Source organism: Egretta garzetta, unplaced genomic scaffold, assembly GCF_000687185.1.
Source record: "Egretta garzetta isolate BGI_Z169 unplaced genomic scaffold, ASM68718v1 scaffold469, whole genome shotgun sequence".
Lineage (NCBI taxonomy): Eukaryota > Metazoa > Chordata > Aves > Pelecaniformes > Ardeidae > Egretta > Egretta garzetta.
This window is the reverse complement of record NW_009260806.1, coordinates 229,933-245,242: the sequence shown is the minus strand read 5'-3', so window position 1 is coordinate 245,242 and position 15,310 is coordinate 229,933. Positions and strand designations below refer to the sequence as shown.

The 15,310-nt window shown below is 48.1% G+C and overlaps 1 protein-coding gene across 3 annotated transcripts in view; it reads right to left on the bottom strand.

Moving 5' to 3' along the window:
• ARHGEF9 (Cdc42 guanine nucleotide exchange factor 9) overlaps positions 1 to 15,310 on the bottom strand; it is a 69,633-nt gene that overhangs the window by 30,702 nt on the left and 23,621 nt on the right. For 2 of the 3 annotated variants that reach the window (XM_009646901.2, XM_009646904.2), the window contains exons 4-6: positions 14,708 to 14,940; positions 9,568 to 9,697; positions 867 to 998 (exon numbers count right to left, since the gene is read on the bottom strand). In XM_009646901.2, the coding sequence (XP_009645196.1) occupies positions 867 to 998; positions 9,568 to 9,697; positions 14,708 to 14,940 (495 nt within the window). The remainder of the gene's footprint in view (positions 1 to 866; positions 999 to 9,567; positions 9,698 to 14,707; positions 14,941 to 15,310) is intronic. The other variant, XM_035902292.1, reaches the window with a different exon arrangement.

Below are 15,310 nucleotides of genomic sequence, written 5' to 3'. Positions count from 1 at the left end.
TCTTTGGGCGCAGAAGCACGGCGCCCCGCCCTGGCTCCCACTCGAAGCCGGTCCAGGGGACTCCCTCTGCCCCGTTATCTGTGTAGCTGCAGCGCAAGTGGCAATGAATCCCCGTCTGCCAGAAGACAGAGGCACCCAGGACTTCTGAGCTCTGCCACTTCACCTCCAACAGTTGTGATGGTAACGAGCTGGGAGCACCTTGGCAGCACCTACAGCAATACAGCTGCGATGCTGCTGCTTAGCATGGGTGCTCCGAGACACAGTTCACCCGCTGCTATTAATACCACAACACATCAGCATCGCTATTCTTCGCTGCCTTTTTCTACCTTCGTGATGGGTTTCATGGCAGAGATGTGCCTTACAAAAACCAGCACAGCAGCTACGGAAGGATGAGGCTTAAAAACCATTTCCCCGAGTGACAGCACATATACCCTACCACAGACCAGGCTGCTGCCTGCTATTTCTTCAAGAGGCAGCGAACATCATTTTAACACAGTAATTGAGTTGTCAGGCTTCGTAGTTCATATAGAAATTCCAGGGCTATCTAATTCCAGATCATATGCTGCAGCCAAAACCCAAAAGTAGAAGGGAGGCAATGAGCCAAACGAGGGACACACGAGAAAAAGGCACCAAATGAACAAGTGGAGGCTGGATTTGCTATGAGCAAAAAGATCTCTCTTATCACGGTATACTCACCACCCTGGAATTCAGTATTTCTAGCACGTGGATTGCCCTTCCTCAGTGCTATCCATGTCCTCTTCCGCACGTGCAGGCAACAGCCACCTTGCCCTAAAAACCACTTTGGACTGGCAAGCCTGTCCGCAGCATGTCCTTAGCCGTGCTGCTTTCTCCCTGGATGTCCTTACCTTCTTGCAGAGAACCATCTGGTGATCAAAGAGAAAGAACACACGCTGCTGGTTCCGTCCATAAGGCTGGTAAATCCAGGACATCTCTCCCGTGTAGATCAACTCTGAGCTGCGGTCCAAGATATCGTCTCCCTAGAGGGCACAGAGAAGGAGGCCGAGTGAACCGCCGCTCCCAGCCAGGGCAGTGGATACGTTTCTCTTTGCAGAATGGGGAGGAGCAATAATTAAATGAGATTTTGGCCCTTCTGCAGCTCTCAAAGCTGCCCCGTCTGACTTCAGACCAGAAACTGGAGATAGGGGATAATTCTGAAGGCAGGGAAATAAATGAAGTGTGGACACTTGGAGCGTGGTCATTGCGGCTCCCACTGCAATGACCACAGACACAGCAGAACTGCTGCTCCAGACCCTGCGCCTCTTCCCCCTCTCCAGGTACCACCAGGCCCTGGATCTCCCTGCAGGTGCTGGCAGCATCCTGAGAGCAAAGCCCCTTCCTCCTGCCCACAGCAGAGCCACTTGGGATTCAGGGTAGCAAATTCCCTGGCACCCCCCCCCTTTAAAATAGCATCCCACCGCCCATCCCCTCTGGAGATCCCAGGCCAGCAATCCCCACCACCCACACTGGGCTATCAATCCCCCCACCCGTGAGCTTGCCAAAACTCACCCCTCCAGATTGCTGCCTCTCTTCCCACTCATTCAGGCAATTACAGTCGCTTCTCCCAGAGCTCATTAGAGCTCCCCATCTCCAAAAAACTGTCAGGACCACCCCGGCTCCTCTGGCAGCCTCCGGCCCCCCCGGGCTGGCAAGGCCTTCCCGGCCGGCTGCCAGGATGCCCTCACCCTTTCTCTGCCTCCGGCTAACGCTTGTTTTCCTCTCCCATTTTTTTTAAGGATTCATGAGCAGATGGTCTTGAAAACACAGCGCGCTCTCTCCCACTCTCTGAGAGAACAAATGCAGTCACCCTCCGCTAATTGGGATGAGCTGGACTTTTTAAAAAGTTAATTAAAATCTATTTATTAAAAATGGGTGAATTCAGCGCCACCTGCCCTGTGGGCATCGCAGTGGATCTCGCTCTGAAGCACCACAGGAGGAGGCAGGATGACTTCAGCTGAAAGGTAAGGAGCAGGATTCAGGAGCAAGTGAGACAAAAGCTTTTATTTTTTTCTTTCTTTTTGGCTCTGAAATGAGTGTAGTTCTGGTTTTGACGCCAAACCAGAACCAATTTCTGGGAGGAGACCATCACAAAATCTCAGCAAACAGCTTGTAGAGGTTCAGCCAGCTAGAGGGGGCACCTAGACAGACACGCTCTTCTGGTAGTGCTTACGCTTGTAGGTGCCAAAGCAACCAAGAATCATCCCCGCTCCTAATTTCTCGGTGAGGGTTTCAGACTGCTGTTCAGGTAGATGTGTAATTAACCTCTCCGCATTGATTGGAAGCGACTGCCTGAGTCCCTGGGCCCGTGACAACAGCAACTTCATTAAGTCGCTGCATCATCGCGCGGCAGCACAGACTTTCAAATCGCCTTAGCGAGGTCTTTATCCCCCTCTCTATCTCACTTCTGCGGCTGTGGTATCGGAAGGCCTAATTAGGGATAACTTCCCGGGAACACAGAAGGTTGTCCCCAGAAGGGATGGGCCGCGCATCTTGCAGTGTCTCAAGATGTGGTGTCAGGGGCCAATTTTCAGCCATGGTGCCTCCTGGCCAGAAAGCGCGGACCGTGCGCTGCTGCGATGGCTCAGGTAGACGCCAGCCCTTCAACAAGAAGCTTCTGAAGAAAACACAGCGGCTCCAGAAATTGTGGGCTCTCCTGGCTAAAGATGAGCTTCTATGCAGAAGATTCATACAAGCCTATGGATGGGAGCTTTTAGGAGAGGGGGCGAGCCTAGAAGAGGCTGGCTGCTAAAAATAGGCGGCCAGTTTTGTCTTTTACTCCTGTGGTAGCATCTCAAGCCTGAGGACACGCAGAGGACTCTGTAAACACTTCTACTTGATTAGCTGAATCCAAACTGTGTAGTCCCTGCAAGCAATATAAACCAGAAGAAATTTAGATCTGAAATGATAGGATTTGTATTGCATTTTTTTTATGTTGGGAAAACAATTTATATGTAGACTCTATAGGCTAGAAATAGAGGAATTCCAGTGCCGGGTAAGCAAATTCAGAAATATATATTGCAAATGGTTTTGGACTAGCACGCGGCGGGCCAGCCTGCAGCCCCCATGAGCAGCATCTCCATGGCCCTGCCTATTCCCTGAGCCGTCGGCTGCTGTAGCAAGACACCGGCGCGGCTGCGCTGCCAGACCTCCTCGAGCAGACGCGATGAACCTTGAAAGGCCATTTTCTTCCCCGACACAGTCATGCCACCTCTCTGGACAGCACGAACTGCCTTCTGCTGGTGGAGTGTCCCTGCTGGGGAGGCTCACGGGGTCAGCTGCGGGATGGCGGGCAAGAAGGGAAGCATTTGCTTTTTTGCTCCACTGCTAACACGACCCCGCCAGCATGCTTCGAGATTTGGTCTGACCTGAGGCAGGCTTTCCGCAATGCCCCTCCCAGTCCTTCTCTAAAGCCAGTCCTAGGCCTGGATCCCTCCAATCCTATACAGAACTAGGACAACATTTTCCTTTTCCACTTTTTCCCAAGCAACTCCTTGAGAGGCTGGATCACCTACATCCTTCTGTAAGCTAAGAGGAATACTGCTAAAAAAGGAAGAGGCTGAACTTCTTAATGACTTCAGCAAAGCCCAGCAGCAAAATGGCCAAGAGAAGCCTAGATGACCTTCTGAGGTCCTTTCCAACCTGAGTTATCCTATAAGCCTATAATAAAAAACCTCAGCCCTCCCTGCATCCAGGGTTTGCGCTGGGCATCCTGCTACATCCAAAGGGCAGGAAAAAGAAAGCCAACTCCTCTTTTCTTCATGCAGTCGCAGGCAGAGTCCAACCACTTCGTGTGCAGTGATGGGAGCAGAAGGTCACCCAGATCTAGGTTGGACGTGTGCTTCATGCTCCCTCGAGCCTGCCAGCGCCAGAATGACGTTCAAATTCCCAGGGCTAATCCCGACTGTTGTGGCCGAGGGTCAGCTCTTCTGCTGCTGCTACAGAAAGAAGTCGGTCATCAGCTCCCCAGCTACGCTATAGGTGACCACCACGTTCTGGAACGAGGAACCAGGAGGAACCAAAGGGCTTTTACCAGTCTCATGAAAGAAATGCTGTTGGGAGCACCAACTTTACAAGGGCGGGCACGGCACTGCGAGCCGCAGCGTGTTACACCTCCCAGGCTGCCCCGCGCCTCTGTCCCACGAGCAATCCCGGAACGGACGCTGTCCTGGGCTCAGCAATGCTCACCAGCCCACTGTCCTGCTCCCCCGACCCCAGCCCACCTCCTGCCAGGCCCCCTTGCTGTCACTGCTGGGCACAATATCCCCTTTACTCGTTAGCATTCAGCGAGCGGGGCTCTCTTCTGCCTGACACTGCTGTTCTTTAATTAGAGATTGACAGGCTGATTAGCACTCCGGGCTACAGAAAGATCAGAAAAAGGAAAGCGAGAGAAATGTTGTCCTTTTCATCAGGCTCATTTTTTGATACCTTCTGTTTCTGGGGAAAAAAAAAAAAAAAAAAAAAGAAGAAATAAAAAAAGAAGGATCTGTTTTCAGTCCCTGATGCGATTTTTTTTTCCCACGAGGATTTCTCATCAGGCTGTCCTCACTTTGAAAACAGTACGTTGGCTGCATGCATCTTTTTTTTCATGTCATTCTTGGATTCAATAACATAATATTAGGCTGAGGCCAACTATTCTGTATTACATAATTAAGGGCACCAAGCCTTGATTTAAAGGACCTGTAAATAACAAGAATGGGAAGAAATTCAAAAGGACAGTGCTCATTATATTTCTCAATTATATATATTTTTCCCTGCATGTAAATTTAGTACTCTTAAACCTGCCAAAGTGGCAACCCATGGGAATCCGTGGTAGAAATACCTAGATATCTACAGAAACCCAAGTAATCTGTTTAAATAGCGAGTTAGAACTAATCCAGCCTGATGAGCAAGGCGCTCTCCTGTGCCAAACAACGCGCCACTGGCTCGGGGGCCTCCCCAGGTCCCCTCCCAGGGAATGGGTGCCAAATCGCCTCCCTCCTCTGAGAAAAACCTGGCCTGGAAGGGAGGAAAAGCATTGCTGCCAGCTGCCCCGAGGGCCGGGGAGGGAGCCTGAGACGCTGCAGGGATCACTGCTTCATTTTGTTTTGACGTGGTGGTGCAAGAGCTGTATGAAGAGGCACAAACCAGAGCAATTCTGAGGTGCGCCCGAGCCCAGATCTGTTTTCCATCTCCCCATCACCTGCAACAGGCGCTCGGCAAGGGTGCAGTCGCACTGGCGGCTGGGGCGGGCACCGCGGTCGTGCCCAAGCAAACAGCAAGCTTGCCAAGCCTGCCCAGGAGCAGCGCCGCGGCGAGCCGGGCACGGCAGACGCTCACCGCCAGGCCTCCGTGGGCCGGCAGGAGAGCCGTGGGCACGCTCCTCTGACGGCTGTCCAGCAAAGACTGCCGAGGAGCAGACCTAGGGAGGAAGGCAGGGACAGAGCGCTCCTTCGCTCCCGCATTTGTGTGCCTGCAAATACAGCGCTGCCCAAACTGGGGCTTGCAAGGACTTTGAAATGACAATGGGCTTTGTGGAAATCATCTCTTTATAGTACTGGTGCGTGTGTATGTATATCTAGATATTACCCACTAACCTTTGAGATCTGTAACTCTCTCTCAGAGGGCAAGAGCGCAAGAAGGGACTGAGCGTGTAAAGGCTGCTCAGGATGGGCTCCGTCTGGGCTGTTTGAAGTCTGATCCAGAGGAGACTTTGCAGGCTGTTCTGAACCCGCTCCAGCTAACGTCGTGTGCCAGTTTTGCCTGCCCGTCTTTAAAGGTCACCGTTTTGATCTGCGGGTATTTAACTACAAGTAAGGGGATGACGCTGAGCGAAGGGAAATAGAGGTTGAACATCAGGAAACACTTCATAACAAGGAGAGCTCTCAGACATTGAAAGGTCTCGGCAGGAGGTGGTGGAAGCCCTACATTCTGCGCCATTAACAGCTGAAAGGACAAAAGGCACAAGAGAATTTGGTGTAGGCAGGGGCAGCACCTCTCTAGGTCTGTTTATATATTGGAAATTCAGGTTACAAAATGAAGAAGTGAGTCATATGTGGCAACAGTCCAGCCCAGGCTTTTCGGTCAAGACCACGTTCCTACAAATTATACAGGCACACATTTCAAAGTGATTGGGATTATTTCTAATTTACAGCAGGCAGTGAGATCAGAATCGTCCCTTAAGATTCTGCTCAGTCATTACTTGTACAAAGCTGCCAAAGTTGCCAATAATTCCTTAAGACTTCCCGCCCCGGCTGCCACAGCACGGATATCGGCTGCCACTAGAGTCAGGCCACCCCTTCTCGGTCCCATTTGCAATTTAAAGCATCAGACCCTGCTTATAGGACTTTGGGGGAAAAAAAAAAAACCCAAACCTCGTCTTGATTAACTCGAGGACATTCACATTTTTCAAACGCTGACCCTGAAATTCACCTTCACAGGGCCATGCAGAAAATCTTGAGGGATAAAAATGATTCCTGAAACACACAGGTACAACTCCACGGGATTCAGTCAAATCCCTTCTGCTTAAATTAGCTACGACGTGCCCCCTGCTTTTTCTATTTGCTTTAGGATCAGCAATACGTATACACCCCCAATAACACCCTCTCCTTGCAAGAAAATGTGTACATACGCTTTGTATACAAGGACATTGCAAATATTCACTCACTAAATAGTTTTTGTTTGGTTTGGATTTTTTCTTCATCCTTCAAAATCTTTTTCCAACATCTCATCGTACAATATGGGTAAATTTCGAAATGAAAATGCAATTTCAAATCAGAGAGTCAAAACTGTTGGTCTAGAGAGGTTGAGGAAAACCAGACATTTCACCAATGAAAGGTGTCAGGGTGCTCAAACATTTTAGCTTGGCTGCTGCTGAAATAATTCCCCCAAGTGCAACACAGGGTGGGAATTAGGGATTATCGCTATCTTGTGCCCTGGCTGGATTTCTGGTGAAAAAAAAAAAACCTGAACTGGTAATTTTTTCTCCTCGTTCTCAGTTTCTTGTACTTGGTGTTTTCTTCAGATCGCCTCAAGGAAGACGGTGCCGTACACCCCGGCTCCACACTGCTATCGCTCGCTTGCACAGCCGCGCCGCCTGCAGAGATCGGGACGCTGCCGCGACGCACAGAGGGACAGGATGGGAGCGCTTTGGGGGACAGGCTCTAATTATCAGTGTAGGAATAGGGCCACAGAAAGATGGGAGGGCAACGCTGGGGGTTCCCGTCTGTTTCAGTGAGCACTTAAGATAAACTTGATAAGCATTTGGAGAAGCACAAAGTTGACAGTAGGTCACTCTCCCAGCTGAGTGTCCTCCACCAAAGACAAACTGGGAGTTGTGGTCTTCTACTCTCCGACCCAGCTAATAAATGCACGCTCCCCGCAGACTGGAAGAGGCTAGGGAGACGTGCCAGGAAACCCCTCTTCCACTCCATAACTGCCTACGTGTAGAAGATGAAAGCTTGAACCCCTACAGGCTGGGTCAGAAATCAGCCCCTGATGGTCTATATCCTAGCAGATGTGTCCTAGAGATAGAGATCAGGGGGTTGGAGATTAGCAGCTTGTGTTTGCAATGCCTGAAGAGAGTATTTGCACAGATCCAGGGCATATCTAAGCATCTGGCACTGCTTTTGATTTCTCCTGCTCTCTTCCTGCAATATACCATAGTTAACTTCTGAGCATTTGGGGGGTTTGTGCATCCTTCTGGCCATTACATGGACATCTGTGAAGTGGGGCTGGACCTGATGATTCAGAAGTTACTTTAGAGGGAAGAGTCAAGCAGTGAAGTGTTCTGCTGGACCTAGCTCTCATCCTCTAGAGTTCCTATCACAACTCTACGCCTCTTCTTGATCCAAAATACAGAATAAAAATGGCAGGAAGGGTGTTTTCCTTTGAGCAGGGGCAGTAGCTGTATTCCCATCGGATCTCTGAGCGGTTTTGCTAATGTTATGAGAAGCTGAAGGATGTTGCTGCAATATTGCGCTTAAAGTTTGGAATAGTTGAAAAAAGCCTGGAAGAATGATTTGGCAAGTTTCTGAGGACAGGACGGAGGTAAAGAATGGGTACTGCTAAGCAAGAATGAGTTATAAAGGATATGCAAGAATATGGCTAAATAAAAATGAATTATCAACTGAGCTAATGGAAGAGAAAAAGAAACTACTCTTCCATAGATCCTATGTAGAGGTCACCTTGGCTTTCCACTCATACATGAATATTCACTGACTTGGAATTGATCCGTCCTTAATCTAGATTTATTTACAGTGAGGGTCTCGGCATTTCTCACAGATGACACACATTAGCTCATCACATGGAATATGCTGAAGGCTGAAGATATATCTGATAGTCCTTTACCTCCTTGAGAGCAGTTTTCTAATTCTGAAAATGAGCCTGCGTGTCAGTGCAAGAGAGGTTTCTTCGCAATAAACAACAATAAAACAATCAAGCAAATCATCTGCATTCTCTGCTCTCACAGCCAGTCGTAATTTAAGAACCAGCTATGATTGCTGCATTTATATATTTTATCAAGAGATCCAGGGTTGAATCCAACCTTCATTATAGCAATGAAACTAATTCAGTCAAGGAGGAGACACAATCGGAAGGTGATGCACCTGTATTCCTCTCCCTCTCCTCCCAGCCTTCCTAGATCTTTTCCGGAAAAAAGATAATGAAAGGATTAATGCATCTTTCCCGTATAGGAATTTACATAGTATGATCCCATTGACTTGAATGTGGAGTTATTCCAGACCTTCATAACTGTGAGGAAGAAGAGAGGCTGTTCCATCACTCCACGGATCTACTTTCTAAGCACGGGGATTGACGACGGCATGGGGAGGGATTTACAAAAACATTTGTCCTTGGGCTGCTTCAAAAACCCCATTTACAGATTACATTCATACAATGATTTAAAAAAAATCAGGGATGAAAAGACAACATAATTTTCGTACGGCTTCTTTTTTAAACGCATGGCAAAGATGTAGGAGAGGGAAGGCCTGCTAGCGAGGAACCCCTCTGCTGACTTTGCCTTGCCTGTGGTTCTCAGCTCCTTAATTATATGATCACTACACGTAGGGTTGGTTCAGAAATATCGTTAAGTGGGTACTCATTTTAAATGTGCAAATAGCATCTCTAACTTCAGCTTCATGTTTCGGCTTCTAATCATAAAGCAACCACCAGAAGAATTTTCTCCATTTTCTTAACCTATCACAATTTCTAGGGCTTTTTGCTACCTCTCTCCCTACTTCTTCCCCAAGGACAGAGCACAGAGCCAGAGTGCCCATGGAGTTTGATCCAAATCTCTCTCACTCCCAGGACAACAGCACTGCAATTGCAAAAGTCACTCCAGTTTTCTACTGATCAAATTGGAACTGGACCCTAGATTTTCTTCAGAGTACCATTAATGTTTTACACCTTAAGTACCATCTCTAAAGCCTGTAAATATGTCTTCTCTGTCCCAAGCTTAATCCCAAGACTAGGTTGTGTGAAATGAACTGTATGGTCTTGGATAATCCAAAACTGCATGGAATTTACTTTTCCCAGGCTTATAGCACCTAAATCAGGGCTGAGTGTTTACTGTACCTCCCAGTCCAGAACGGAGGCCTGCCACTGAGCTATCTTGTCAATGTTCTCCAATCTCCGCTTCCGCTCGTTGATCTGTAGAGTCACGTTCCTCATGACGGCAAGAGCAGCAGCCACATACCTGTAGTCACTGTGGAACACAAAAAAGTCCATGAAATGGAGCCTGGCGTGCAGTGGAAACGCACAGGAGTCTGTCACTAGCAGCAGCATAACCTCACCATCCTTTGAGAGAAAAGGTAGGATTTGCCACTCATTTCTACGATACCGGATTTTTTCCATCAGCAACGTCTTTCTGGGTCATCACAAAAGACCAGCTTGAAACTGGAACGGCGCATGTAGGAGACAGAGAAGCCAGCCAGCTCCTCAGCTCGTGTGCCGCAGGGCAGCCCCAATGAGCACAGTCCAGCCCCTACCAACCCAACGTACAACAGCCGTGCATATTGCTCTGTAAAGTCTTACAGTGCTCAGCTAAAGAGCATCCTGAAAGAAAGTCTGAATGTTTTTATAGCCTGTGTCTTTGGGCCTCAATTTTTCCATTTTTAAAATGAGCATTAGAAAATATTTTTTGATTAGACAGAAGGCTGGGGCACCTTCCAAGCCATAAGGTGACCCCCAAGAGTGTCACAGAGCATTTATCCCATGGCATTCACTCTCACTGCAGACTTCAGGTAAGCAAATCAAAGCAATTTTTTTTTCCCCCCCCTGGATGGGCCTGTGAGTGTAATAACAAAGAGTGAAAACAGCCTCCTGCCAGGGCCAGCAAAGATGATGATCAGTCTTTTCAAAAAGTGATGCTGAAATCAATGCTATTGATTTCCGCCCTGTGCCTTCTTTTCCAATCCCGGGAACCTTAATGTTCATTTCAATCGGAAAGACAGACAAGGCCAGCTGCCACAACGCCACCATAATATATTATTAACTTAAGGGTTGGTATTGATTGCTGACTAATGAGAAAAACTGTGATCTTGGGCAGCTGCAGGGGGGAATGGCTTTATTGATTATTGCTAAGGATTGCACTGGTGACAGCTAAAATAGGGGTGAATGCTGTGAATTAGATCCATTTCTCCATGTGATCCAAACAGGATAAATATTAAGAAACAATCACAATGTGATATACAACAGAATATTATTTGCTATTTTGCCATCCTTTCTTGGTGAAATCTTGAGATGTGTTTTCAATTTTCATTCAATTCTTACATCAAAATTCTAGCTGAGGTTAAAAAAAAATCCTACCAATTCTAGAATATCAGGACTGGTTCTTCAACAAAGCGAAGGAGAATCAAAGATGGGCTGTTGGACACACAGAAACACAGAATGGCAAGGGTTGGAAGGGACCTCGGGAGATCACCTAGTCCAGCCCCCCTGCTCAAGCAGGCTCACCCAGAGCAGGGGGCACAGGACAGCGTCCAGGCGGGGGTTGAAGATCTCCAGAGAAGGAGACTCCACAGCCCCCCTGGGCAGCCTGGGCCAGGGCTCGGGCACCCTCAAAGTCAAGAAGTTCTTCCTCACGTTCAGCTGGAACCTCTTCTGCTTCAGTTTGTGCCCACTGCCCCATGTGCCTTCCTTTGTGGGGCCGTCTGTGTGAAGTGTGTAAGGGAGAAGCGGAACTATGCCAGAGAGACATTAGTCTGGAATTCTTGTTGGGAAACAGGGAGGTCACCATGGCCAGAAAGGATCTGTCGAGGTAGGGAGAGGCGTAGGCTTTAGCGACAGTCACTAATAATCTCCTAGCAATGAAGCTCATGAGAAGAGGGGAGGCTACTGCCAGCCCGCCCATGAGCAGAGTCTCCTCGTTCTCATGCAACGTGTCCTTTTAACTCCAGCTCGGTTCTACAGCAGGAACGCTCAGGACACCAGCAAGCTGCACTTCGGACCTTCATATATTTAATTCATATTAAGCCAGAGTAAATCTTTAAGAGGTGAACAGATGTGGCTTTGTGAAAAATTCAAATGAACCAGTCTCAAAACAATAAGCAATTGAAGGGAGCCAGGCTCTGAAAACACCCCCCATGCTTGCCTCCGTGCAGAGTGGGACGGTGCCAGTCAAGCTGGGTTTTATCTTGGTAATGCTAATTCACTAATTCTAATGTTCTGTTTGAAGAGAAAACCCCATGCACATTTTTCTTTCACGCAGTAATGAAGAAAGAGTCATGCCTGAACTTTTTGGGCTCCTAGCCCATGTCTGTGGCAGAGCTGGCAAAAACGTAGAAGAAAAAATAACAGAAGCAAAGCATTTGGCCAGTGAAATAATAATAGGATAGCACTAACTATGAAATTAATTGTTTGTCAATTATATCGGGGCTGCAATGACCTCTTTCCAGTGCTCAATCAGAATGCAAGTCAAGGCTCTTGCCAAATATCACATGCTGAGAGTGGTCAGGTTTCTGGTTTCAGCTCTGTTGTCCTGACCCAGTACCGGGAAGACCCGTAGCTCTACAAGTAAAATATGAGTGAGGAGGAGGGGGAAAAAAAATATATATAATGTCCCACTGTTAGATGAAGTGAACATATTTGCTTTCATTGGGATTCCTGGTCCTTTCTGAGTTTTGCCTTACTCCATAAATGGTTCAATTGATTTAAACAGTATTTTCTACAGATGAAATTCTAATCAGAGTGCCTAAGAGACTCCTAATCCCGCCAATGATGAGCCTGATTTCATTGTGACTATTAGTCCACTCTATCATTTTCTAGTTTCTGTTTCAGACTCGCGATCTAATCACGAGCACTGCCAAACCGCAAGTGCACGGGGACAACTCGCTGCCCCGATAGGGGCCCAGCTACAGCTCCCCGGTGGCCTTCTCAGTTTCTCCCATTCACAGCTGACCCTACTGGTATCCCAGCCTGCAGGTATCTGGCTTTTCCCCAGGTCTGATATTGTCACAACACGACATTCCCCAAAGATTATTTGCTTTTCCAATCTCAGGTTTGCTCATCTCAGCCCCGATCCCAAAGCCAGAATGACAGGAGCAGAAACTGTTGGTATTTCAAGCAGGCAACCGTGGCAGCCTGGGTTTTTGGAATGGCAAGTAAGACACTCCCTCTGTGCCTCACTTTCCCCATTTGTGGCATTAAGCTTGTCTGGGATGCTAGCCGGGTTGCCTGGAGGAGCGGTCCCTCCCAGGCTCTTTGAAGGCTTGGATCGGAGGAGCTGGACCCCAGGGCAGCGCGGTGTAACCCACCCCATCTCTGCGTTGTAACACTATTCCTCCACCAGTCGATAAACTCTCCGGGGCATGCCTGCACGAAGGGAGGTAGCCACGCGCCTCTTGCTGGCTCTCCCTACAGGCATGAATCATAGAATCATAGAATCGCTTTGGTTGGAAAAGACCTTTAAGGTCATCGAGTCCAACCTTTAACCTACCCCTGCCATCCCACCACTAAACCCCGTCCCTAAGCACCTCATTGATCCTTCTTTTAAATATCTCCAGGGATGGGGACTTGACCACCTCCCTGGGCAGCCCATTCCAGAGCCTGACAACCCTTTCTCTGAAGAAGTTTTTCCTAATGTCCAACCTAAACCTGCCCTGACTCAACTTCAGACCATTCCCCCTCGTCCCATCGCCCGTTACCAGGGAGAAGAGGCCGCCCCTCACCTCGCTACAGCCTCCTGCCAGGCAGTTGTAGAGGGAGTTGTATGAGTTCCATACATGCATCGTGTTATGGCTGCAGGGGGCTTCGTCTTTACTAAGGCAAGGCAAGCAACTGGAACCCTGCTTTCCCTTTTCAGAAAATGAAGAAGCAAGAGAGATGAAGTGTCCGGGGCTGTGTCCTACCACTGACACAATCCAGTAAAAAAGGAGCTCTCAGTCTGAATCAACTAATTGTTGCTTAACCCCAGGAAAGGTCCAAGTCTCCTCAGAATATGACTGTATCTGATTACTTAACAACATGTTGATTTTAAAAAATCCCAAAGGGAAAAGGAATGTACTCCCAAAATAATTCAGCCCGTGAGTAATCACACTGTCCACATCCCTTTTTGGTATGGCTACCAAATAACTCCGAGAAGGTCACTTTAAACACAGCCCTGAGGCTGCTTACGCCCTCCCCTTGTAAAGCCGCATCTGAATTCACACTGTAAGTCCTGTGGGGACATCACATGGCTGGTAAGGCAAAAAAGCCACAACATTTGGGATCCTAGAGCTGCTTTCTGATAGCCTAACATTCCCATGAGTCCACTCCAAGTTTGATTGGGTCTCGTTATGAAGGGAAAACCAGAAATAGGATCTGGAGCCAAGTGCATGTCCAAATTGGTGATTTTGAACTGGGCATTCAGCAAGTAAGGATCGGTCAAACTCGTGAATCAGGTCAAAGCAAATCAATGCGTCTCTCCGCTCATATCACGTCACTCTGCACTTCTAGAGCTGCGTTTGGGGAAAACCAAAGAAAAAAAATCAAACACTTGCAGAAGTTTCTGAAACATCTGTGGTCTTTTTTGTTCTCTGCAGCACTTCCTTTTAAATGGGTTTTAGAAAAAGAAAGAAAACTGGCAAGGCAGTGGAAAATCTACTCTTAGGGGGGCTAATTCTTCTTTCACCTTATTCTTATAGCAGTGTATCGCAAGTGGTATCATAGGTACTAGTCTTGATTTACACTAAGTCGGGGGGTCAGGTCGATTGCCCTCATCAACAGCAAAAGAGAACCTGGAAATTTTAGGAAGTAATCAAACTGCTGGGTGCCCCTCTGAACCTAAACCCAACGACAAAACCAGAGATGGAATCAGGCTGAAAAGCAGAGCAGGTGCTGAATTCTCCCCAAATCTGAGCATATTCAGGCCTGAGCTGCGGATCCTGGCCCTCTGCTTGCTATGTGCCGAGATCCTCTTCAGGATAAGGGAATGAGCCTTTCCCACCACTGAATGCTAATTAGGTAATTTTTCTAGTGTAACTGGTAGCATCAGAAAGTACATCCAAGGGTAATTAGTTCACATGTCTGATTATAACAGAGATGAGTTTGGCTCCATTGAGAATCAGTGCTTTGAGAAGCTTTCTAACCCTCTGCTGATCCTTTCCCCGGCTTCAATTTATACAAGATGTCATGAAGAGAAGAGCCAGACTGAAAAATCCCAAGCCCTGTGTGCGTGCAGAGGCCATGTAAAGAAGCAGTGAGCAAAACCCCTCCATGCAAGGAGAGATGGGCATACCTGTGATCCTGCGCGGTGTACTTCAGCAGCTCCGCGAGCTGCAGGGGGTATTTGCAGATCTTCTGCACTGGCGTCAGAAGGAAACCGTCTATGGCAATATCAATCATCTGCTGCAATAGACGACATGCTTCGAAGAAATGCTGGTACCTGCTGTCTTTCATCAGCTTGGAAAGCTCCATGCATGCATCCAAATGGTTGTTACAGTACTCCGAATAGATCCAGAAGCCATCTTGCTGTGAGAGACAGGAGAAAAGGGATGCACACGGAGGGGAGGGCATGTCAGACAAGTGCTGCGAGCACTCAACCACCCGACTTGTCAAAATGTTACAACTAAAGAAGAAAGAATACCCCAAGCTGGAAGGATCAATCCTAGGCTACTTTTCCTGCTTGGAGAAGGCACTGCATGGTCACTCTGGGGGTAAAAGGAGGCGGAGGGGGACCTGCATACACACCACCAAGGCCTCTGTAGGTACAGGGTGGGTTCAAGTGAGCCCCTGCGTTGTTCTCAGTTTCAAATGGTGCAGTGGGGTTTTCTTCATAAAAGGTAAAGGTAGAACCAAGCAGAGCTCTGGCCTTTGGTAACACATGAAGACAACCTTGTTA